The sequence below is a fragment of the Dipodomys spectabilis genome, unplaced genomic scaffold (genome assembly GCF_019054845.1).
Source record: "Dipodomys spectabilis isolate Male_0828 unplaced genomic scaffold, ASM1905484v1 ptg000175l, whole genome shotgun sequence".
Classification (NCBI taxonomy): Eukaryota; Metazoa; Chordata; class Mammalia; order Rodentia; family Heteromyidae; genus Dipodomys; species Dipodomys spectabilis.
Genome location: NW_024870852.1, coordinates 16,504,993 through 16,531,135, shown reverse-complemented (window position 1 = coordinate 16,531,135; position 26,143 = coordinate 16,504,993). Strand labels below are relative to the sequence as shown.

At 51.6% G+C, this 26,143-nt stretch overlaps 1 protein-coding gene across 1 annotated transcript; it reads left to right on the top strand.

The window, feature by feature from the left end:
• Positions 1–19,169: 19,169 nt before the first annotated feature.
• Positions 19,170–22,786, top strand: Mafb (MAF bZIP transcription factor B). The gene is made up of 2 exons (XM_042694571.1): positions 19,170–20,682; positions 20,729–22,786. Exon 1 carries the CDS (start codon positions 19,696–19,698, stop codon positions 20,662–20,664), a length of 969 nt encoding a protein of 322 aa, XP_042550505.1. The 5' UTR covers positions 19,170–19,695; the 3' UTR covers positions 20,665–20,682; positions 20,729–22,786.
• The last annotated feature ends 3,357 nt before the right edge of the window (positions 22,787–26,143 follow it).

Genomic DNA, 26,143 nt, shown 5'->3' with positions numbered 1-26,143 from the left:
GTGGATATTGCTCTCCTGGGTCACAAAGCACTGGGATTGGAATTGGTGTTTTTTGGGCTCCAAGACTGTCAGGGGAAACCAGTGGGTGACAGGGTACATAAGCTCTGGGAGTCTGAAAGTCCTGAGGTTTGGGCTTTCTTCCTGCCTTTGAGGGAGTAATAAAGCAGTCTCAGTTTCCTTGCCTATAAGAGGGAACTTAACATGCTTGTATGTCACACCATTACTTTATAAAACACTTAGAAGTTTAGAACCATTGCTACTGCCAGCGAAATGGATGTCATATTTGCATCTGTGCTATAATACTTAGAATTTTAATTTTATGCTTATGAAGGGAACTCTTGGAGCTTTTTTTTCCACATAGATTGTTAACATAAGGCCTTTGTACCTAGTGAAATCATTCATTTAAGTAGCTCAAATTGTCTTTTTTTTTTCTGTGTGCTGGTACTGGACCTAGGTACTGTCCTTAAACTTTTTTGTTTTTTTTTTTTACTCAAAGCTAGGGCTCTACCACTTGAAGCATGAAGCATAGCTCCCCTTTCCAGCTTTGTGGTGCTTCTTTGGAGATAAGTGTTTCATAGACTTTCCTGGCTTCCAATTACAGTTCTCAGATCTCAGCCTCCTGAGAAGAGCCAGGATAAGCACAAGCCATCAAGGTGCCTTTTCCAGATCACACCAGAGCCCCATCTTTGCCCGTGTTTGGCAGCACGCTGCCATCTTTTGTTCCACAGCAAATGGTAGTGGTAACTTTCCTCTACAGACCACTCCTTTGTTATCCTCAGGATTTTAAGCTGCAGCTGGCTACCTGTTCTTCAAGTCTTGGCACACATTCCCAGATAGGACAACGATGACAGCTTGCTGCTGGCCCACACTGATAGCAAAGAGCGCGTCAGCATCAGAGATGTTAAAATGGGCCAGAGAAAGCATACAGTTTGGAGTCTATGAAACAAAGTGGCTACCTTATGGGATCATCGTATTAGTTCAGTGAGGTGGTTGCATGTGGACAGAGTGGACACATCACCACTATCGTCGTTGTTGCCGCTATTCTATTCTGTTCTTTGTGGTACATTACATACCTGTGTAAATCTGTAGGCTCTGTCTCCAGATTCTAAGCCAAGAGACAGTACTGATAAACCATGGTACCCTGGGGAAAGCCTGGCTCACTTTCCTTTATGCTTTTCTTTCTCTAGCTGCTTTTGGAACCTTTCTTTGGAGTCTCTCTCTGTCTCTCCCTCCTTTACCTACTCCTTGCTTCTGCTTCTCAGTCTCTTCTTTCCACCCCTTCCCCAGCTCTTCTGCAAGTAAATGACACTGTCACTTCAGCTCTCTTGTAGGTTTAGAGTGAATGCAAGGGCCTTTTTGAAAAGCTTGTTCTGTCTGACATTCTGACCAGCTCCAGGGCAGGGTCTTTTGCATTCCCCTCTCTTCTGCCCAAAGACCCGCTCATCTGGTTAATGATTTGCAGAGCTAATCTGGGCTGGGAGCTCTCTACCAGCAGTGCAGCTGGGCTGTCAGGAGGCCTAGGGAGGGATTGGAGGGATATATGGATCCAGCCTCAAAAGGAGCCATTTATTCCTACTTGTGATTTTTTTTTAAAAAAGAAGTTTATGACTTTTATGATGAGCCTCATACGTGCATTTAATGACACGCAAGGATTTGATTATGTGCATTAAGAAGAGGTCTGAGAACTCACTGATGTCCTTAGCTTTAAGTGTGTTTTAACTGCCTACAATACAAGGAACAAGAGGGGAAAAAACGTGAGCTTTGACAGTCTCCTCATAAATTTTGAGCCATAAGTGACCAACACACTTTTGCTGGTACCAAAAATGGTCCGAGCAGGTGGACAGGAAGAAGAGCAGTGTGAGTCCCATACTTTCATGGGCCTGGGTAACTGAGGGAATGCAAGATCTGCCATCTCTGCCATACTTTCTCTCTAGCCAGCCTCCAAGCACAGGCTCCCCAGGAACCAGGACTAAATCTCAGCTGAAGATCTACTTTGGATATGACCTGATTGTACACCTCTTACTGAGTTTATTCTGCACAGGCAGGTAGCATTGAATCCAGTTTCCAGACGCCGAAACTGAGCCCAGGCAAAGCTGAGTGACTGACTCTCTCCTAGCTGGAGAATATCAGAGCCATTATCTAAAGACGAGTGTTTATGACTCTAAGGCTTCAGCGATTTGTAGAGACGCTGGGTGCTGAACTCAGAATGACACCACTTATTTTGGGGGGAACTTAGTGGATGAAGCTGGAGGAAGGAATTAAATGCTGAGGCCAAGTGAACGGAGACCTCCAGAGGGAAGCTTCTCCTGCAGCCCTGTGGGTCCCAGTCCCTGGGAGGCGTGCGTCACCGTAGAAACAGAATCAGGACCGAAAAAGCCACTTGAAATGAACTGCACCCAGACAGGCCGCCATGGTGGCGTGATTGATACCGGAGCATGTAGGTGTAATGAAACTGATGCGGGCTTCTCTGCACCTGTGATTTATTGAGGACAAATTTAAGATGAGAAAGGGCCCCATACCAGGAGCTGTATCTTCCCCTCTAAGGGAGGATGGTCATCCATCACCAGCCATTGCAAGGGCCCATTGCAAAAGGCTCATCAGATGAGCCAATAGTCTCTTTGTTGGGGTTCCTAACAAGTGTTGGATCAGCAAAAGTCTATTTATGCTGGTGGACCTTTCAGGACCAATTTGTAGTGGGTCACTGATTCTGCTGGGGTATTATCTTCTTTACTATTCGGGCCAGTTGGGGAAGGCGGCAAAGATTAATGGTTTTGGCTGCCAGCTCGCCGCCGCAATCTACTGCTTCTGGACCAGAGATTAAGTTTTTTTTGTGTGTGTTTTACCAGAAAGGGTCCACCTTGTGTACGAGATGTGCTTTGATTTCCTGACTTGCAATGGAGAAAAGAGTCATGGAAAGGTACTTGGTCATGCCAAAGGCTTCGCAGATGGCTGTTAGCTCTGGCGGCAGGGCTCTGTACCCTGAGGCCCAGGGCAAGGGAATTGGCAGCTCCTGGCACCCTGGTGTGAATGCTGAGGGTACTGGGGCTGTAGAATGAAGGGACCTCTTTTTCTACTCACAGAATGGCAGGACTTGGGCTGGCACCCAGCTGGCAGCTTTGGGTTTACACAGGCTGATGATACTCTAAACTTTATTATGAAAAAAAGACAAACTATGTCATAACATTTAATAAAATAGTTACAGCCTTTTTCCTCTTAGCTGGAGAATTACAGATTTGGGAGGGAAAAAAAAATTCAAAGAGCCAATCGAATCATTCATAAGCTAACTGTACGGTGGCATGACTTAATATTTTGGTTTACAATTTTTATCCAGACCTTTTGCTATATACAGATATAGGCATGCTATTTTATGCGATTAGATTCCTATGGAATTTAATGGGTTTTTTTGTGTTTTTGTTGTCCGCTTTTTACAATGAACATTATCCCCTTAACATTTCTCCATCTCTTCGTCTTAAGGGTACATTTTCTCCTCTTCCTTCTATTTCTTCTTCTCAAGTTCAATTCATAGTAACATCTTCAGTGCCAAAGGTGCATCCTTACATTCAGCAGACCTGTGCTGGTGCATCTCTGATCACGCGGCTGGGGCCACAGAACCGAGTCGGGCATAGCAATCCTGAAACGGAGGAGTTCAGATCAGGATTGAACACCTGTGTCCTGCGGGGTGTCCTTTCACATACACCTCACGAGGCCCCAGAACACTTCAGGTGGCTCTTAGGTTGGGGTCTGCTACCCTTACCCCTTTCCTGTAGAATCAGAGTTCCAGAGGAGGATGTAAGCTGTAGATACATCAGCTTTGTGTTTAGAGTAAACTCAGAGCTGGAAGTCACCTGTTGACCCTCACAGAGATTTCAGTATCCCTTTTGTTGAAAATGAAAGTCCCCGATAGCTCCAAGGAGCCATCTGTACCAGGCAGCCTCTGAGATTTCTGGAGACACGGTAAGAGATGACACTGGAAAGTATGGCCTTAGAACTCAAGGAGGTCTCAGGTTGAAACTCGTAGCTGGTTGATCTTAAGTGAGTCTTCTCTTTAAGACCTTCATTTTCCTCATCTGAAAAATGGGGCTTCTTCTTCCAGCTGCTGATGTTTTTGTGGTCATTCCTTTCCCATAGGCCAGTCAAGTCACAGGGGTAGGGCTGGCATTCAGCCCAGGCCAGTCCCATCCCAGACCCATTTTCTGGATGCTGTGCTGACTTCAATAGATGGATGGGCTCTAATTGTCCCAGCAACATTGCTTGAGTTTCACAGGGCCTTTCCTTGCCAGTCTTTGTCTGAGGGTCATAAATCACCAGACAACTGTCCCACGGTTGGCTAGGATGTCCTTCCCTGAACTGGCTGCAGGAAGGGAGGGGACATGGAGGGGCGGTGGGGTCTGCTATTCCCCATTGGTTTTTAAATCCTTGATAGGGGAGTATTACTTACTCAGCAATTCCAGTGGTTTCCTTTGTAGCTGCATCTTATCTGCCCCAGGGCAGTCTTTTCTCTACCTTGCTCCCAAATTAAAATTCTTTAAGGCAGTAGAGCATTTTTTTTTCTCTCTAGATAACTGGGACACAAATGCATCCAGGGCCTGTCTGGATCTCTGGCAGCAGTGTCTGATCTAGCTACTTCCCTCTATTGGACTCCTGAAAACCCCTGGGTCCTTACTGCCCCAGGATATTTGCTGCTGCTTTTATTTGCCTGAAGACACTTCCTCAGGTTCCCTACGTGGCAGCTCTCTTCTCATCATTCAGTGTCATCTTAAATGTTTTTGGGACTATGTGCCTCAAGTCAGACAGACATGGTACCCTCATACTAAAGTCCTTCATGACCTGCCATCTCCCTTTCTCAGACTTCTTATGGCTTGTGAAGATATATTTGTATAATGGATGATTTAACAAGGGCACAACTTTTCCTTCACCTGACTATGAGTGCCGAGAAGACAGGATGGCCACCTTTGTAGCTCCAGTGCTTTTCTCAGTGTCTGGTAGACTTTGTAGACTTTCAGCGAGTAGCTGTATTGTCTGAACAAACAATGGATGGGTGGATGGATGGATGGATGGATAGATGGATGGATAGACTGATGAATGGATGAATGAATGAATGGATAGATTCCAGGGTGGCATGCAAGAACTTGTTTCCTCTCAGTGGCTTCAGAATGGATGAGGGACATAGTGCTTCTCAGGTTCTCAGATGGCCAGGGGATTGACTCCCGCCTGTCATTATGGAGCCAAATTGTACCAGCTCCCATTGCTTCTGAAACCTGTGTTTGAAAGTCCTCTTACTTAAGTGGCTACCTTCAGCCTCTTCCCTTATAAAAACTTACAAGAATTTTCTAGCAAAGAAGAGGGGAAAATGTTACCTTGTCTTACTTTCCCCTGGCTCCACCCCTCATGGAGGTATTTAAAATAAACCAGACATCAGCCTGGCATTGGTGGCTTAAGTCAGTGATCTCTTCAGGAGGCTGAGATCTGCGAAGTGTAGTTCAAATCCAGCCTGAGCAGAGCTCAGTAGAGCTGTTGCTCAAGTGGTAGAGCATCAGCTTTGAGTGACAAAGCTAGGAGACAGTGCCCAGGTCCTGATTTTAAGCCCCAGTACTGGCACAGACAAACAGGTGTGTGTGTATGCGTGTGCGTGTGTGCATGCGTGTGTGCTCGTGCCAGCACATGCATGTTTGTGTGTGTATCCCAGGCACCAGCTGATGTCCTACACAAATTTTAGAGGTTATGGCTAAAGAATCAGGACTTAAAAGTTTCTGTTAATGTCACCAAAATATCAACAGCATATTTAACAACATTAAAAACCCAACTCCTGTAGTATCTAATAGTTGATCAGTCTTCAAGTATTTCTGATTGCTTCAAAAATGCACTTTTACACTGAGTACATTTGAGGCATTATAAGCATCACATCTAATGGCCGTGTGTCTTCAGCTTCTTGTTCATTTCCCCTTCTTTTCTCCTCATGTTTTAAAATGTCATTTGTTTCCCTGTTTAAGATGTGGCTTATTTTTTCCTTTGAAACTGTTGTCTACTTCTGGGTGGCTCTGGGTGTGGACCTGGAGCCTGTGTCATATTGTGGGGGTGGCGGTGGCCTCCACGTGGTGCTTTTGAGCATGCTCCTCCATCCCCTGTGCTTCCTGGAAGCCAGTGGCTAGATCCAAGGGCCAGACCAGAGTCCTATTCCACCTTGGCTGGAAGCCTTCGTAGACAGTGTTGTGTTCTCCTTGTTGAATCAGATCCTAATGTCTAGTCATCTCTCCTGTAACGATGTTAAGATCGATCTGTGGCTCACCCCTGCCCTTAATTAACTCCCACTCCCATCTCTATTCTATCATGGAATGAACTTGTTTGGCAAAACAAGTCAGTTGAGAACATTGATCGTGTTGAGAAGTGAGAGGAGTGGGGGCTGGAGGCAGATGCGTGGATTTCAGGTGAGAGGTTTAGTCTTTCTGCCTCTTTCTCCATCCCCTTGAATGTAGCATAGGGCTTATTGGAGCAGCATTGAGAACTCACACATCAGGGAAGTGTTTGGTGCTTACTGTGTAGTTACTCCCTTAATCCTCTGAACCATCTGATGAGACGTATGTGAAGATTAGTTTCCTCCAGGCATGTAAGGCCCAAAGCCACCCATCTATAAAGGGTAGTGTTGAGATTTGAACCCAGACACGAGGCTGAGCCAGTGCTCTTACACACAGTGCTGTGCACCACATCAAGCCAAAAGGACTTTGAGGCTTGTTGAGTCATTATGAACAATGGGTACCTGTTAGTCCTAAACTAAGGTAGGCACAGGGTGGAGCAAGTCAGCCTCCAGTGGGCAGAGAGGGTACTGCATGTCACTGACTTGGAGGTTCACAAAGTCATCCTCTCTTATCCCGAGACCACAAGATTTCAACCTCCTTTGAGTAAAGTTGTTCTCCAGAAAAAGACTCTACTGAATCCCAGAGAGGTCAAGAGACTCACCCAAGATCACATAGTAAATTTGCGGTGGAGCTAGACTGGGAACCCCTTAGTCATTCAAGCCTTGGGCTTGAGATTGTGTCTGGATCCCTAGGTCCTTCTGTGCTCAGATAGAAGGGAGATATCTCTCTGCCTCCCACTCCTGTGCCCCCCCCACACCCAGGCATGCTCCTTTCGGTGAGAACTCCTCTTGGGAGCTAATGGCAAACAGGCTCATTGAAGTTGCTGAAGCTATTGAGACTTGCCTGGTACAACATAGACATTGCTGCCTGTCATTGTCTTAGATGTCTGGGCCTGCCCATCTCACCCTCCCAATGGCAGTCTGAGAACAGACCTTCCCGTCTTGTAGCAAAATCAGACAGAAGTAGAGAGCCATGACTGAAACCCAGTTCTTCTGAGTCCAAGCTTCAAAGCATCAGAAGTAAAGGTATGCCCATGATTAGTGATGGCTGAGTACACACCCATCCTAGGACTCTGTCTTGTAGATAAGGGAGGCCAAGCTCAGCAACAATGGCAGTATGGGCTGCTCATAGGGACCAGGCTGCACCTGTTGTGACTTAGGAGACTCAGAGAGCAGCAGCTCGTAAAGCCCACACTTCTGCCCAAACTGGAAGGTGCCTAGAGAGCTCAGGGCGTCAGGGCTAGGAGCTGGGTGGTGGTGGGGTTGCTGAGACTCGGGAACCAGCCCATGTGTTTGTGGTCCAGTTCCTCTGATTACAAAGGCCAAAGACAGTAATTGAAGGTGGCTTTGAGTTCCCTCAGCAGGCAGGACCTGGCGCCAACGTGTGGAGGGAGGGGGGCTCTGTGGGCGCCTCAAGCCCTGGGCATTTGCTAATGGACTGTGGCTGATCCCAGGACTGATTGGCAGTCAGCCCCTCTGGTCCTCTGGGAAATCCTAGAAGCTGTGGTCTCCAATCCGGAGACACGCTCCCTTCTAGAAGCCATAGGGAAAGCTTCAAGTTGGTCCAAGGCAGGAGTGATTCTGAGCTCCTGGGTGAGACACAAAGAGAAGATGAACTGAAACTCCTGTACGAGGTTCTCAGACAGTGAAACACAGCAAGCCATCTTCCCGTCCCCCCTTCTCTCTCCTTGATCTGCTTTCCTGGGTCACCAGCTCCATACTACTGGCCCTGCCAGAGTGGTAATAAAGCCAGAATGAGTGCTCAAAAGTGATCTCACCCCCCACCCCCAGTTTGGGGTGGGAGTAACCCCCAAAGAAACTAGGCCACTATTACATTCAGGACAGAGGAGACAAATGAATACTTTTGTGGGAAGGGATCCCCCAAAGCCCTTCCCCAGGTCTCAGAAGAAGCTTTGAAGCCTAAATCTCAATACAAGCAAAGATCTAGAGGCACAAATAGCATGGGGAATCACATGGATGTCCAGAGGCTGGAAGAGCATTAGGGAAGGTGAGGCTAAAGGAGCAGGTCTTGAAAGTAATGCAAAAATCCCAACTCTCCCTGGTTAACAACAGGGCAGTAGGGAATCACTGGAGGCTTTAAAGGGAGGCGAGGAGACCAAAGCCATGACTCTAGGCAGGGTGAAAGGCAAATGTAAAACGGGTTCAGCTGACCTTTCTCTAGGACATTCAAGATTCACGTGCTTTGCGCATCTTCCAAACTGTATTCGTTGCATCTCCCGAATTTTACTCATTTACTCCAAGAGTGAGAAAAAGGCGCTTTAGGAAGCTGCTATAAATCCAGTGCAAGTCACCATGGTAACCTGATTAGCAGCTAAATTAAGTTCATGATTAAGAAGAAATAAATAAAAATAACTCTCCTCCTTGGCTGGGGCTACCCACTGGGCCCCTGGCAGATGCTGAGGCATTAGAAAGCTAGGGTAAAAACCTGAGCCTGGCAGCCAGAAAAGTTAGGGCTGCAGACACTGGACTTGTGGGCGGAGAAGCATTCAGCCCAACCTTAGCGCAGCCTGGGATGGGGGTAGGGGAGAGGGTGGGGGACTCATGAAGCCCCTAGTGGCCATGCTCGGGAGTACACTTGAAAGGGCTCAAGGCCACAGATTTTTCTCCACAAGGGCCCCAATGCCTTCCAAGGGTATATTGTTGATGACCTAAGACTCTTGTGCATGGGTCATTCTGAGTACCAGGCAGGCCACCATTCCCAACATGACTTAGACATGGTTTGGATCCTAGAGAACCTGAGTTTGGCAGTGGACACGTATAATAGAAGCTTTGGGCACAGTGGGTATGCAAGAATATGGGGACACAAATCAGTCTTAGGGGGCTTCCTGGAGGGGATGCTATCCAGGAAGGAGACAGATGCGTGGCCGCCAAAGAGCTCTGGCCTTCTGCTTGGAGCTGACCAGCAAGCCAGGCTAGGAATGGGCTGACACTCATCCCCATGAGACCAGAAGAGTCTTCTTGGAAGAAGTGGTTAAAAACATGCCAGGGATAAATCACAGAGATGGCTACCTACAGAGAAATGAGCCTTTGCCCACCCTGCTCCACCCTCCCCTCCCCCAGCTGTCCCCTGGCCCAAAGCAGTGTAGTGCAATAGCTAGCAAGCCTCACTCTTTGAGGCTTTGGCCTCTTGTGAGGGCTTTAGTGGATGTGAGCCTCATCTTTGTTCCTATAAAGTGGGGTGACAGAGGATAATGGTACCATGGTACCATGTGGTTATGGGAGGGATTAACCGAGGCTGTGGCTCACATGGTAGAGACCCTCACTGGGATGCTGCTGTGAATTTCACTGCCTACTGATGTAGCAATCACACTTGTCTAGTGTGAGCGAGGCCCTAGGTGGTTTGATCTTCAGCACTGAGATCTAAAAAAGGAAGAGGAAGGAGGAAGAAGAGGAGGATGACCTTGGAATTTGTGGGTTGAGCTAGAGGAGATAAATCTGCTGGGGGGTGGGGGGGGGGTCTTACTTCCTTTCCTCCCACCTCTTACCACCAGCTCCTCCCTCCTCCAATCTCTCCCTCCCTGCTCAGCAAGATCAGGGAAGCTGTAAACCCAACTCTTACATCAAAAGGGAACTTGAAAAATACTTGGAGCAAAAACTGCTAACTGTGCATCCTTGCTCTGTGCTGGGGCTGATATTAAATCAGGAAATGGCACTGAACAGCCGCTCCAAACACAGAAAACAGGGGTTGTCAACACAGAAACCAAAAGCAATCTCTAACAGAATGAGGTGAAAGGGATCTGGCACAGGACTGGATGGGGGCTGAAACCCAGGAAAGGGTTCCTAAGCTCGCTTCCCTGTACTGTCTTTCCAGCCTTCAGGATGGAGCTAGAATTTCTGCTTTTGACACAGAGATATGAAAGAAAACAAAGCTTACTGCTTCGATGCCTCTAAAAAATTCTCTTATCTTTCTATAAGTGTTTGCTCTGCACCTACTGTGTACCTGGCAGTGACCCCCAAAGCAGATGTGGTTCTCCAGCACTCAGGACAGAGCTCCAATTCCTTGGCATAACATTCAAGACTTCCAATACTGGCTGCTACAGAAGTCTACAGCTCTGTCTCCAGTTTTGTGGGAACAGCTTCCTAAGTGCCTGAGGTGGCACCTTTGCTTTGACTAGTCCTACCACTTGGTGTTCGACCCATTTCTGTATAATCTGCACAGCCTTAGTCGAGAATCCTCTCCTCTCTTTAGCCTTACCAGCCTGAGCTTCACCAGCATTTGTGTGTGTGTGTGTGTGTGTGTGTGTATGCGCACACATGTGCGTGCATATGCACATGTACCAGTACTAGAGCTTGAACTCAGGGCCTACATGCTGTCCCTGAGGTTTTTCACTTAAAGTCAGCAGTCTACCATTTGAGACACAGCTCCACTAGTGACTTCTTGCCGGTTACTTGGAGATAAGAATCTCAGGGACTTGTCTTTCCCAGGGCTGGCTTCAAACCATGATCGTCAGATAGCAGCCCCTTGAAGAGCTAGGGTTACCGGCAGGAGCATGGACTGGAAGGCCAGCATCCAGCATTCGACCAGCATCTTTAATGCATTCCCTCGCATCACCTTTCCAGCCACATGCTAAGGCCCCTGGTTTCCTGCAGGGGAGGAGGAAAGCTGTGTACATCTGGCTCACTCATCGCCCAACCCTGTTTCTAGAATTGCCACAAAAGTGAAACAACCTTGAGAAAAATCTATTACTGGTGTGGATCTGGGGAAACAGTGTACTCCCATAGTCTCTGATGGGAAATAACATGCTACAATCTTGTTAGAGGTTGATTTTTTTTTTTTTTTGCTAGCAGTTTTTTTTAAAAGAGAAATGCCTGCATATGTGCTAAAAGGAACATGTAAGAAGATTTGGGCTAGCTGCTGGTGGCTCATGCCTATAGTTCGAGCTACTCAGGAGGCTGAGATCTAAGGATCTCAGTTCGAAGACAGCTTAAAAGTCTTAAGACTTTTAGTTCCAATTAACAACCAAAAAGCTGGAAGTGGAGCTGTGACTCAAGTGGTAGAGTGCTAACTTTGATCTAAAAAGCTAAGGGGTCCTAAGTTCAAGCCCTAGTTCTCCTTCCCTCCCTTCTTCCCTCCCTTCCTCCCCCTCTCTCCCCCCTCTCTCTCTCATACTCTCATAAACACACACACACACACACACACACACACACACACACACACACACACACACACACACAGAGCTTTTAATTACAACATTGTTTGCCAAAGTGAAAATCAGGGATAGCTTTAAGTCCATCAGGAAGGGACCAGATTTTAAGAAACAAAAAACAAAAAAACCCAAAACAAAAATGAAACAAATACATCCACCTGAAGCTGTGCTTCAGTTCAGGAGAAAGCAGTAGCTTTCCATATATTAATACAGAAATTGCTGAGGAAAAGCAAAAAGCAAGCTGTACCTTTAGACAGAGATGTTAAAACCTACACTGCCACATTTTGAGAAAGCAGTCTTGGATGTCTTATATAGTTTCTTTTAAAAAGAAGAGAGAGAAAAGGAGATTGAGTGACCACTGAAGCTCTTGGCTAACCTGTGGTTGAGCCTTGGGCACAGCCAGACAATATTAATGACCTCTGTCAGTCCCAGGAAGAAGATTGGGCATTGGGACAAAGGAAGAGGAAAGGGAGAAGGCCACTAGGGTGGGAGGGACTGGTCATCTACATTCCCTAGTTAGGCTTTGATCTCTAGGTGGGGGGGGAGGAATGATTGCTAATAAAGGACATGCAGGGGAAGCCTTAGGGTTCTAAGACAGTACATATAAGGAAGTCTCAGTCTTTGCCTAGTGAGACTTTCCTCCCTCCCTCCCTCTCTTCTTCTCTCCCTCCTTCCCTCCCTCTTTCCTTCCCTCCTTCCTTTTTCTTTTCTTCCTTCCTTCCTTCCTTCCTTCCTTCCTTCCTTCCTTCCTTCCTTCCTTCCTTCCTTCCTTCCTTCCTTCCTTCCTTCCTTCCTTCCTCTATTCATTCCACAGCTGTAATTCAGTTCCTCCTGGTATGGACATTGCAAGGCCTGTTGGGGGACACAGAGACTTCATCCAGGGGATCACAGTCATCCAAATCTATATATATATTTTCAATTCTCTGGTGCAGTAGAATTACCTGGAGAACTTCTAAAAAATGCACATTCTTAGCTCCACTTAGATCTGTAAAATCAGACTGTGGCACAGGATTCTCTTTTTAATACTTTTTTCCCCTCAAATGAAAAACATTTGAACTCGCTGACCAAAGCACTTTTCCTGAACTTTCCTGTATTACTTCCTAAGTCCTCTCTCAAACATGATGTCACCCAGATCCCAGTGGGAGAAGGAAGGGCTAGAGGTAGGAGCTTGGCTAAGTGACTCCAATTGATTTCCCTAGAATGACAAAGAGCTTACCTTCCTAATCAGCTTCTTCCTCACCCCCAGGAAAATCTTGCTTATACCTGGGGAAAAAATACATCCCACCTCTTTTGTCTAACTCCTTCACAGACAAGAGAATGACTGACTTTGGGGGGACAGGGGCGGTGGTAGCATATGCAAAGGCCCTGTGACCGAATGCAGCTTGAACCATGGAAGAATGTAAAGAAATCAACATGCCCAAAGCCTTTATTAGGTGGGAGAAATGAAGTGGGAGAAGTTGGCAGGGGCAGAGATAGTTAGGACCTACCTAAACCTGTACTAAGAAGTTTGGTTCTTTTCCTGAGAGTCAAAAGAATTTTTATGTAAGCCAGGAAGCCAGAGGGGCAGAGGTAGGAGGATGGGATTTATGAGTTCACATAACACAAATGCATCATGCCTTGTGGAGAATTGGAACATCCAGAGCCAAAGCCTGGGCTGTCCTCTAAGCCACAGAAGAAGGTGACTGGAAGATGGGAGAACCAGGGGCTTTTGAAGTGGAGACACATAGGTGATGGTTGGGCTACAGCAGGTGAGCTTCCAGAGTCTCCCATGGTGGTCTTGGAGAAGGTAGAGATGGAGGGGAATGGTCTTGGTTATCCCTCCCTGAACTGTGGCTTTGAATGGTAGTGAGCTTCTTTCTCATGGCCTTGGAACATCTCCCTCTCTCCTTCCTCTTCCTCCCCTCCCCCTCCTCTCCTTCCTCCTCCTCCCCCTCTTCCTCCTTTCTCCCTCCTCCTCTCCATTTTCCTATTCTCACTTTCTTTCTCCTCTGATATCGCAGAGATAGATTCATTGGCATGAAGAGCAAACTCAGGCCAGAGGCAGGACCAAGGACCAAGTCCAAAGGCAGGACTGAGGTTGACAGCCAAAGTCAGAAGTTAGCTGAGGCCAAAGGACTCTGAAAACTCTTTTTCCTTTGCGTTGCACCCACCTCCCCAGGCCTGTGAGGGCAGAGGAAAGGGGAAGAGAAGGGGGCAAGGCTGCTTCTGCCCATTTATAAGAAGACATATTAAACATGTCTACAAGTAAACCCAGTGGATAGTAAAAGACAAATTATTATACCTGGACTTGATCAATTTGACAGCAGTCTAAACATTCACACAGTGAGAACAAAGAAGGAGATTCTTTTTTTTTTTTTTTTTTTTTTTTTTGTCGGTTGTGGGGCCTGGGCACTGTCCCTCAGCTCTTCAGCTCAAGGCTAGTGCTCTACCACTTGAGCCACAGTGCCACTTCCCGCTTTTTCTACTTATATAGTGCTGAGGAATCAAACCCAGGGCCTTGTGCATGCAAGGCAAGCACTCTACCACTGAGCCACCTTCCCAGCCCCGAGAAGGAAGGATATTCTTAGGAGACTATTGCAAGGGCTCAATAGCTCTGTGCATAAGATCATATAAAATGATGCTTGTCAAAATGAACTCCAAGAGCTTTTTTTTGTTGTGCTGTTTATGCTCCTCCTCCTCCTCCTTTTCCTCCTCTTCCTCCTCTTTCTCTTCCTCCTCCTTTTCTTCCTCCTCCTTCTTCTTCTCCTTGTCCTTCTCCTTCTTCTGTTTACTCTCTTCTGTCGCTGTTTTTGATGTCTGATCTTTTTGCCTTGTATATAAGTTTATCTGATTTGGGGAGGGGAAGGGGAAGCACACACAGTGGGACAAAGGGCGAGCCAGCTCAGCAGTGAAACCCACTAGACACGATGTTGGAAATGAACTATACACCTTGGTGGGTGGGGAGGGAAGTATGGAGGGGGAAAACTGGGAGAGAATAGGGAGGGGGTGACACTGAAAAGGAAATGTACTCATTGCCTGACTTACATAACCGCAACCTCTCTGCACATCACCTTTACAGTAAAATTTAAGCCAAACAAAACAGGTCCCCTAGAATGGCACCCTTAGGAGCCTCTTGGCACTGGGAAGAGGCTCAGCAGTGACCTGAACAATCCATAACCCCATGGAGCAATGGAAAGCCTGGCCCAGACAGCAGCTAGAGAACCATATTGACAAGGAACAAGGAAGCATTCAGAATAGAGACCCCCCCCCCAATTCTGTTAAACAGAGACTATAAGGACTGCTGTTTCTTAGATTTCTGAGACTTGGGTGGCCTTGCACACCCCTGTGCAGTATTGTAGACTAGCAGGATCTATACTGGAGCTGGGTGACTGAGGGCAGCACATACCATCTGAAACTTTCTAGTCATATTCAGATGAAGTCAAAGGAATCAGGTGGATGGGTAAGTTCCTACCCCCTTCTCTGTGTAAGGGGGGAAGTAGGGGGGAGGTTGGTTTCCAAGAGGGCAGCCAAGGAGAAGGCTCTGTAGTCTGGGGGCACTCTGGGGGAATGACTAAGTTCATTTTCTGCCTAAAAACCTACCAAGATCCAGTACTCCAAGAAAACCCCTTTTTGGAAGTACTGGGTTGGAATCTGTTGGGAGGGGGGTTGTTATGTGGGGGAAAGTGAAAATGACAGCTGTCTTTGGGAAAGAGGAAGAGGAAGGGTGGAAAAATCTGTTTGTTGGAAGTCTCGGTCCAGGGAGGTTTTCAGGAAGTGAGAGCGGACAGAGTAGCTTTCCTGCTGGGCTCAGAGATAGGCACCGGAACCCTCGGGCAGGGATCTTGGAAGAGCCAGTGACACTAACATGGTAAAGATGAAAAGGCAGAAGGCAGACTTCTGGAGGGGTGTGTGTGTTCCTCTGATTCTGGCCCCTCCTTAGCAGAATGCAGCCTGGGGGGGGGGGCTTGGGACCACCAGTCTGTGCTGGGTGACCCCAAATAGTCTGATCCTATAGTCCACGGGGGCTTGTGCATCCAGAGGACTGGAGAACCCACAAGCACACTGCGTGCACACACACATTCTCTTTCCCTCTCTACCCTCCCATCTCCCTATCCCCCCTCCCCAATATATCTCCATCTGCACCTGTGAGCTCCCAGGAAATCTGCTCGCTCCTACCTGCAGCCCTCAGTGAAACCCTGCATGCACTGCGCGCTTGAGCGAGAAGCGCAGATGCTGCTCAGGTCTGGAAGCACAAAGAGGGCGCAAAGTTGGCTGAGTAAATCTCAGCGGGGACACGGGAGCCGGGACAGCTTCGCAAACTTCCGACTCCGTGCCCTGATTGGCAGTTGGCCCCAGGGTCCGTTAGAGAACACCCCTCATCCCCACCAAGAGCGCCCCGTGCTCGGCCCCCGAGAACCCTCCTGGAAGGATCCCTGCATAGCCGTAGGAGGAATCACCTGTGGCCCAAATGAAATGAATAGGGGGGGTCGCTTTGGGGTGACAACTTCAAATGGAAGCTTTGGCGGGGAGAGACGGGTTGGCTGTTAAGTAGAGGCGTTCTGGCCTCCGACATTCCACCTCCCCCCCACCCCTCACCCCGGCTTTCGCTCAACAAGGCTTGGGGCTTTGCATGCCGCCGAATCTCCTCCACTCTTTTTCTTTTCCTCCATCCTTCCTTGTTCTTTCGACTCCTCGAGGATGGGCATGTAGCACCCCTCCATCCTGCCTGTCTTTTGGGGATGCTTCCGGTTCTGCGTGCCCGAGCCCGTGGTGGCAGTCCCAAGCCAGATGGCATAAAGCCAGGGGCTCCTGACCCTGCTCCCGTGGAGGAAGGAAGCCGGAGTTGGGGTCTGAGAGGCTGGTCCTTGAAGTGGGATCTCTGCACGGCAAGAGCCTCCTTGGGCGGAGGGGGGGGGGGGAGGCAACGAGGTGTCTCCTCAGCTTGCAGGGGTGAGCTGTTCCCAACTTTGTGGGGGTAGTAGTGGTGGTTGGGGGGGGGAGTAAGAAAAGGGGGCAATGGCTACCCGGGGAGCCCAAGCAAAATGGATTTGGGTTGGAGGCGAACCTAGGAACCAACAGATACAGCTAAGTCAATCCCCAGGAACAAAGACACAGGCACAGGGACAAAAGAGATCAAGAGGATCAGGTGAAAGCCGCGAATCCTCCAGACCTGGGGACGGGAGGCAGTGGGGCGCAGGGGTGTTGCAACTTTGGGACGGGGCCACAGGGAGTCTCCAGGGTCTCAAGAGTTCGCACTTTCAAGAGCCAGTCTAGGTCCTCCAGACTCTGTCCGGTGCGCGGTGGAGACACTGTCCTGTCCAAGTCCGAGGGCTGAGCACCCGGGCAGGCACGCTCCAGAACCCGGTGTCTTTTAGGCCTGGAGGGAGGGAGCTGGCTCGCTGGAGTGAAGCCCCCGTGTGTTTGTAGAGGCCGAAGTCACAGTCTAAACAGACCCCGGGTCTGTGGCAGAAGCTGGCCGCTACAGCTCCCCCTCGGAGGAGCGGAGCCGCAGTCTGAGAGCATGTGCTGCTCACCTCCGTTCCCGATTCCAACACCGCGGGACCCTTACAGGGCAAGTCTGTGCCCCCCCCTCCCTTTGCCCAACTTCAAACTGGGGTGACAGCGCAGCCTAACTCGCCAAGCTGGCTCCCCAGACAGTGGAATCATTTATGCAGAGAGCATGCCTCTTTAAAAGGCTTAATTCTACCAGTATTAACAGTGACTCACCTACACCTTTTAGTTCATTTTTTTTTTAGTTCAAATACATTCATTTTATTTAAAGTAGGCGACCCGGACCACACCCTACCGCAGCCTCCCCAAAGGCGCAAGAGAAGATTTTCAGAGTAAATTGGAGGAATTTTTTAAAAAACTTTCTAACAGCTTAAAAAAAGTCTGGCCACCTTGGCATTGGTGGGGCCGATGGGACCCCGCGTCGTGGCATCAGCCCCGCTAAGTCCACAAACACCAAGCCCCAATGCACTCACCCGGGGCACTTTCTCTCTCTGGCCTTTCGTGCGCATCCAAACTGGAAAGCAGAAGGCGACGTGGGAGGCGGGTCCGATCTCCCGCTGCAGCGAATTCGCACTGTCTCCGCTCCTCGAGCTGGAGCCGGGGTCTCTGGGAGAAATCCCTTATGGCCGCCCACCTTGGCCCAGGACAAGGAGGGTGAGGAGACTCGTGCCTGGTGTGCTGGACTCTGGGGATGATTTCTCCCCGACAGCCCTGGGTCCCCCAGCCGTGCAGTTTCCACGTTCAGCAACCAGATCTCAACCCCATCGCCCAGGACCTTCCCCCTTGGGGAGCAGTCTGAGACGGGCACCCTCACCAAGAGGTGAGGAGCAAGGAAATTTCCGTAGGGGCAACTAGCGTCGCAGGAGTCGCGGCTGAATACCACGATGGAACCAAGAGAACCTGTGCGCGGCTCCAGTGTCACTTATTTTGGTCTAGGTTGCGCGCACCTCTCCCCACGTTTTGAGGTTGGCCCGGTTGAGGGAAAGTAGGGATACCTTGTTGGGGTCCCAGGTGCCTTCCCAAGCCTTCCGGTCAACGGGGTAATGGGTAATGGACAGCGCGCGTCGGTGCGTCTTTTCACACCATGGCCACTTGGGGTCGCACTTTATGCCTGTTTGAGCCTCTCCGCGGCCCGCGGGCGCTGGGCTCGGCTTAATGGTTACAAAACGTTCAAACAAAAACAGGGCCGATTCTCCAGCCGCGGAGCCGGAGCACTCACTGTCCGGTGCACACCTCGGCCGAGGGGCGGGGGAGGGGTGTCTTGGAGTGGAGCGCGCAGCTTTCCCTGCGTCTGAGTGGGGGAAAGAGATTCAGATAGAACCTTAGGGCTGTTGTTGTTGTTGTTGTTTGTGAATTGATGGCCAATCCCCCGCGAGCATCTCGGGGGGGGGGGGGGGGAACGGGGAGGCCCGTGGTGGAGTCCTACCTTAGGACTAGCACTCAGTAGCAAAGAATCTTTGGGGGGGGGGCAGGAGAAAGCTCCTGGGGAAGGTTAAGAGTTCGGTCTGGATCCAACTCTTGGAGCCCCAATTTCCGAGCCCCGCTCCCCCCCCCCCCCGCCCTCGCCCCACAGTCAAATAATGTGCAGACCTGCGGAGGTACAGGCTGGCACCGCGCACAGTCCCGCAGCCCGCAGTCTGGAGAGGACTCGGTGAGAAAGAGAGAGGGAGAGGGAGCGAGAACAGTCGCCCACTTGGGCGGGGGCCGCATGGGAACAAAGGGCCCAGGAGAGAGGCGTCAGCCCGGGCGATCACTGGGGAGCCTCCTGGTGGATGTCAGGGGCTGAGGATGGGAGCGCACAGGGTATTGAGAAGGGTGGGTGTACGGGGGAAGGCGGGGGGGAGAAACGGGGACTTGGCCCGGAGGTGGGGTGCGCGCGGAAGGCGAGCTTGTGGGAGCCAGAGCTCGGAGGGTGTGGGGGGTTGGGCCCGGGCCGGCCGTCCCACTGGCTCCAGCCCTCTGCCAGGCCTCGCTGGCTCCGGGGCTGGCTCCGGCCGCCCGTCAGCTGACGCAGGGGGCGGGGGAGCTGTCAGACACGCCCCGCCCAGCGCCACCGGGCCCGCCGGAGCCACCAGGCTATTGGCCAGTGCGCTGGGCTGCCTGGGGCCCCCCCGCGCCCCAGTGACATCAGGAAGGCGATAAAAGGCTGCGGGCGGCTGCCGACCCAGCACAGCTGCACGGCTGGGCTGCGTGCGCGCGGCTGAGAGCGAGAAGGCATTAGAGCTAAGAGAGCTAGAGCGAGCGAGCGAGCAGCAGCAGCAGCAACAGCGGGCGTTCGCCCCCCCTGCGCCTCTCCGCCGGCCGGCCCCACCGTGCACCACCGCTCTCTCTTGCTTCTCTCCTCGGCCCTGCCTGGCTTGACCTGACTCGATCTCTGCCCCGGGCTACAGCCCGGAGCTCTGGGTGGGGGGGGGGACCTCGCAGCCAGCCTCGGGACTCTCTCCAGCGCGCCGCCGCCGCTGCTGTCCCCAGACAAAGGCTTGGCCAGCGTCCCCGGGCCCGCTACGCCCTCCGATCTTCCGCCTTGCCCTCCCCGGGGGCTCTCTCTGCTCTTCGCCCCCTCCCTCCCCGCGTGGTGCTTGGCTCGGCTCGGCTCGGGTGCGCTCCGGCCGGCCGAGCAAAGTTTCTCCCCCACCCCACCCCCCCCACCCCCTGCGGCAGCTGCGACGGAGCCTCGCGTTAGCGATGGCCGCGGAGCTGAGCATGGGGCCAGAGCTGCCCACCAGCCCGCTGGCCATGGAGTACGTGAATGACTTCGACCTGCTCAAGTTCGACGTGAAGAAGGAGCCCCTGGGGCGCGCGGAGCGGCCGGGCCGGCCCTGCACGCGCCTGCAGCCAGCTGGCTCCGTGTCATCCACACCGCTCAGCACACCCTGTAGCTCGGTGCCCTCGTCGCCCAGCTTCAGCCCCACAGAACAGAAAACCCATCTCGAGGACCTGTACTGGATGGCGAGCAGCTACCAGCAGATGAACCCCGAAGCGCTCAACCTGACGCCCGAGGACGCGGTGGAGGCGCTCATCGGCTCGCACCCGGTGCCACAGCCTCTGCAGACCTTCGATGGTTTCCGCGGCGCTCACCACCACCACCATCACCACCACCCGCACCCGCACCACGGGTACCCCGGGGCCGCCGGGGTGGCCCACGATGAGCTGGGGCCGCACCCGCACCATCACCACCACCACCAAGCGTCTCCGCCGCCGTCCAGCGCCGCCAGCCCCGCACAACAGCTGCCCACCAGCCACCCCGGGCCCGGGCCGCATGCAGCGGCCGCCGCCACGGCCGCGGGTGGTAACGGTAGCGTGGAGGACCGCTTCTCCGACGACCAGCTCGTGTCCATGTCGGTGCGTGAGCTGAACCGCCACCTGCGGGGCTTCACCAAGGACGAGGTGATCCGCCTGAAGCAGAAGCGGCGGACCCTGAAGAACCGGGGCTACGCCCAGTCGTGCAGGTATAAACGCGTCCAGCAGAAACACCACCTGGAGAACGAGAAGACGCAGCTCATTCAGCAGGTGGAGCAGCTTAAGCAGGAGGTGTCCCGGCTGGCCCGAGAGAGAGACGCCTACAAGGTCAAGTGCGAGAAACTCGCCAACTCCGGCTTCCGAGAGGCGGGCTCCACCAGCGACAGCCCCTCCTCTCCCGAGTTCTTTCTGTGAGTCGTGGCGGGTCCCGGCCTCTCTCCCCCACCCCAACTCCCAACATCCCCACCACCACCTCTCCCCCCCCCCCCCCCCCCCGCCCTGTCCCGGACTCCCTGTCCTCTTGGTGTTCCCAGCCCCGGACTCTCCTGGACCTTGTCCCTGCCATGGCTCCAACTTTGACCTGTTTGACTTAAGGGAGAGGGAGGTCGGACGCTCGGGGCCGCGGGCGACCGACAAGAGCGCGGGGCAGGCAGGGGACCTTGGCTAAGGCGAGAGTCGGGCGCACGCCAGCGCCACTTCCTAGACTCCGGGCAGAGCTAGACCAGGGGGTGGGAGGTTTCCCCCCTCCCCCCCCCCCCCAGCAACTTTTCTCCAAACTGGATGGCGGCGCGGGCGGCACCGTACCAAGGAGTTTGCCAAGGGCCGCCTGGAGAGACTCCTGGCTTTCTGAACTTTGTGCCCCAGGGCTGCCGTCAGTCGCCCCCCAAGGAAGAGAGCAGAGGAGAGGAGAGGGACCCAGGAGTCCCGGCAGGCACAAAGCAAAGGCTGAGCGAAGGGAGGAAGAACAGACAAAACTGTCTGTCCAAGAGTCTGGAAAGAACACTGGCTCTCAGCCCCGGAGACGCGGGTCTCAGGACGTTTGACGCTCGCGCGCAAAATCTCATCCATTTTATTGCCTGCTCGATTATATAGAAAAACAAATACGAAAATCTGCATTAAAATATTAATCCTGCATGCTGGACATGTATGGTAATAATTTCTATTTTGTACCATTTTTCTTGTTTAACTTTAGCATGTTGTTTGTTGATCATGTCATAACCCCTCCTCCCCCTTGTTTCTTTGAGCGAGAAGGGATCGCAGTTCTGAAACTCGGGAGGCTGCCAGCCAGGTTTCAATCCTGGCCCGGCTTGTACATACCCGCCTGCCTCACCAAACCTCATAGAACATGGCAGCAAGCTGAGTGTCTGTTTGGGTTTTATTATTATGGCATTTTTTGTAAGTTTTTTTTTTTTAAAGAACAAAGAAAGGAACGTCCTAGGCATTTAGCATCATGAAACATCTTTGTCTTGGGGTGTTTGAGTATTTTCTTCCTTCCGTGTTGTCCATGTTCGGTCCTCTTTTTTCCCCCCCTGCTTTATTTTGTTTTTGATTTTGTGGGTGTTGATGGAAAGCAAGTTCAAGAGCGATGCAGCTGCACACAGTTCCATACCACGGAGGCCAGAGTTTGTCTTCTCTATCCGCCTTGTCTGATGGTCAGATTGACACTCATAATAAGTAGAGGGAAAGAAAGCAGATCTTTGCTTTACGTTGTAGTAGCCGGCATTATTCCCGGTCCCCCGGCCCCCCACCCCTGTGGAACCCTCCAGGCACCACATTTATCTCAGAGGCTGAGCGATCTTCCTGTGAGAGACACCACTCTCCTTGGGACTGGTCAACAATGATCAGCGCTCACATCACCTCAACTGCCACGCTCAGAATGTACCAGAAAGCCAAACATTGGCCGCAATTCTGCAACTTTCAAGTGCGTTCTGTAGACCAATGCATTATGTGCTTCTTTTCCTGCTTTTGAGATAGCAGGAAGAGTTAATTAGTGATATTCTCCCCCTTCTCCCCCTCCTCACCATCTAACCCCTTCAGCTATATAGTAGTTATAGGGAAAATCTGGGTGTTTTCTTTCTTATTACATTTTTTTTCCCCTGCAGGTCAGTAAAAGGATTTAAGTTGCACTGACGGAAAAAAAAAAAGTGTATTTTTTAGTTCCCATTTGAAATTGCTGGCGCTGCTGGCCGGATGCATTTTATTCTTGAGTTTGTATTAGTTGATAAATTAACAGTAATAACAAGATTGTATGAACCGCATGGTGCTTGCAGTTTTAAATATTGTGGATATTTGTCCTGCATCAGAAACGAGCTTTGGTTTTTACAGATTCAACTGTGTTGAAATCAAACTTGCCGCAACAGAAATTGTTTTTATTTCGTGTAAAATAAGGGATCAATTTCAAACCCTGCTTATGATATGAAAATATTAAAACCTAGTCTATTGTAGTTTTAATTCAGACTGGTTTCTGTTTTTGGTTATTAAAAATGGTTTCCTATTTTGCTTATTAAAACCATGGAAATGGTGTTTATTTAGAGGACTTGGAGTTTGCATGACTTTGATTTTTCTTCCTTTGTACCAACTTTGGGGCATATTCCTCTTTGTCAAAGCAAGGCTGGGCAGACCTCACCCTGAGTGTGTGACCTCATGGATGTATGTCAGCCACAACCATGTTCTCTGCTTCTTACTCTGGGTCCACACCCTGGGCAAGATTCTGTGAACTGAGCTAGTGCAGATCAGAAAGGCCTTGGTGTCCCTGAGCACAGAGTGCATGCCACTTTATCAGCGTTTGAGGCTGAGGATCCGCACTGGCTCGTTAGCCAGCCTGCTGTGAGGTAGTGACTGGCAGAGACCAGAAAGCCAGGAGTAGCTGCCCTGATGGATAAACCAGGTCTTTTTGGTGCTCAGGTCCCACTGACCAGCACTCCTGCTGCTTTGCTGCCTGGGTTTCTTTTGAGTCTCTTGGCTTTCTTCTGCTGGGCACTAGATCTTCCCAGGGTTAGAATTCCTGCTCTAGAATGGAGGCCTGTTTCCCCCCACCCCTCCATCCCACCCAAGCTGATAGAAGCAGGTGACACCTAGTACCAAACCTTGCAGTAGTCCTTAAGGATATCTTTCAGGGGTAGTATGTCCCAGCGTGTACACGGGTTTCACCTGGGAACTCTCAGCCCAGCTACACCGTGGAACCAGGCTTGCTGAGATTCTACAAATTGGAGGTTGGGGAGTTTGGGGGTCTTTCTGTGGTAGCAGCTTCCACGGTAAGCTGAAGATTCTCCCATCTTGTTATGACCCTAGAGCCTTTCCTTTTCTGGATTGTTAGATGAGCAGTTTCCTCCTAGGTGGCTCCAAACTCGTTTATGCTCCTCATTATCTCAGTCTGTCACTGAAGGTTGACCTCAGACACCTCTGGGAAGTGGAACCGGGATTTCCAAATTTCAGAAGACATCCCTATCCTTTGGTTAGTTTTCAGTTCCAAAGAGTCCGTGTTTAATTAAAAAAAAATCTTCATAAGCAGCAAGGCTCTCTGGCTGAGAGATCTTCATATGGAATTGCTGGACCTTGGTGGAAAGCTATAGGAGGCCCAAGCCCTGGAATCTCAAACAGGGACCCAAGCCCAGTGGTGCCTAGGAGAAAGAAAGAGCCATTAAAGCTCACAGCAATGATTAGATTTGGACCTGAATCCCTCCCCCCCCCCCCCCCACATTACAGGGGACATCTGAGGGCAGATGGTGTTGGGGGAAATCTGGGGGCAGATGGCATTGGTGGCTGGGGTCTAGAACATTACAAGTGAAAGTTACAAGCACTGTTAACAATAGTGCCCATATGAGAGCCTTGGTGTTGTCTAGTAGGAGAGAAGCTTAGGATCCCAGCTCGAAATGAATTCCCAAATGCAGTCCATTTCACCAACTCCAAGTCTGGCAGGGAAGGCACTTTGGAGCCATCTGGGGAGAGAAAGCAACGGAGCCCCCGTGGTGGTAACTTTGCCCCGGTTGTACCCAGATCCTAGACCAGGGGGTGCGGGTGGTTTCCTAATAGCACTGGCCAAATGATTCTTCACACCGCACCCCCCAGTGTACAGGTGCGCCCTTGTAGGTTTAACGAGGCCTTGGTCAGGGCCAGGGTTAGGAGAGCATCTGCGGGAACTCCATAGTGCAGAGACCCAAGGGGCTCGCTGCCGCCGCCACCGCTGCCGCTCGCATCGCGAAGGCGATCAGGGATCAGGAGTGACGGGATCTGACTCCTTTGGGGAATCACCGCACAATCACCGGCAACTGCCCACCTCCAGAGTCACCTGGGACCTCGAGAAAAGCCTGGGCGCTGGCACCCTGGGAAGGCTGCATACTCCCAAACACTGACCCCCAAGGACCCGAAAGCGGAACCCGATCACCATGCTTCCAGACACAGCAGGGTGGCAAACTGCAGCCCCGGAAGACGACAGCTCCCACACGCAGCCCGGCACCCACTGAAGCTGACGCCCGACCTACCCTCACCTCCTGCGTACCGTGACGCGCCATCGCCCGCACTGCCAGTCCCGCCACCGAGCTACCCACTCAGCAGCCCCTGACACAAGCAAGCGGGTGAGAACCCGCAGCACCTGCCTCTCCTAGAAGATGGCCCGGCTTTCCCCATGGTTGGAGTCGGATTCAGAAGGCAGGCAAGCCCGGGCTTCGGCTCCACCGCAGCAGCTACCGTCCTGACCTATCACGGGGATGCCCCGGACCCCAGCCCCCGACGCCTCTCGGGGTGTCCCCTCCCCAGGGCACTCTGCAACCTCCACCCTCCTTCTCGGGACCCTGCACGTCCCCGCAGGGTGGGCGGGGGGAGGGAGGCTTTCTAGCCAGCACTGGTTCTCTAGACAGGCTGGCGCCAGCATCCAGAGACGCGTGCGGAGACAGACACCGGGACGCATGCAGGGGACACTCGCTGCTGCCCGGGCCTGGGAATGTGGCTCCTCGCGGGCGGCGTGCCTGGCTGTGGAGGCCTTGCTCTGGAGGGCAAAGTCCCCTTCCTGACCGCGCCCCAGCATCTCATCAACCCGCCGGGATGCTGCTGCGCCGCCCGCTGCTGCCTTCTGCCCTGCCAGGTCGAAAGCGATCTCGACCTGGGGTCCCATTCCAAGGAAGGAGTTCTACCGGCTCCAGCCGAGCGCAGGGGGATCTGAACCCTCCCCTACCTCCTGGTCTCTCCCTCCCTTTTTTCCTTCCTTCCTTCCTTCCTTCCTTCCTTCCTTCCTTCCTTCCTTCCTTCCTTCCTTCCTTCCTTCCTTCCTTCCTTCCTTCCTTCCTTCCTTCCTCCCTCCCTCCCTCCTCTTCCCTTCTTTTTCTTTCCCTCTTTCTCCTCCCTCCCCATCCTTTCCTCCCCCTCCACCCCTCCTTCTCTTTTTCCTCTGTCTCTTCCGTCCTCCTCCCCACCTCCTCTCCATCTTCCATTCTTGCTCTCCCTGCGCTTCCCTCCCTGTTTCTCGTTCCTTTTTAGCCTTCCTTCTAAATGTCTTTCATTTCAGGAAAATGTCTCCTTCTGTTTTGATTCCTCTTGTGCTGGCTGGAACCAGTGAGCATCCAGAGCAAGGGGTGGGGACCCTGAAGCAATCCCTGAGGAAGGGGGGGAGGGAGAGAGGGGTAGGCCTGAAGCCCTTGGAGCCACCACGGAGCTCTGGTGCTGGGTCCGGGCCTCCTCGTCTCTGCCGCCACTCTGGTGCTCTGCTTCCGTTCCATCGCCAGTGCCAAGGTGGTGCCAAGGAGCAGAGACCTGCTGGCAACCCCAGAACAAAAAAGATCTCTGGGGAAGCTAAGTCTGGTCCTGTCACACAGTCAGACTTCTATCTGTCCCTGGTCTCTGGGCTTTCCTGTGGTCACCCTCTTCCTGCCAGAGAGCCCTCACTGCCTACTCCTGTACC

Coding starts and splice junctions, on each gene's coding strand:
- Mafb (XM_042694571.1), top strand. CDS start 19,696: ATGGCCGCGGAGCTGAGCATGGGGCCAGAGCTGCCCACCAGCCCGCTG.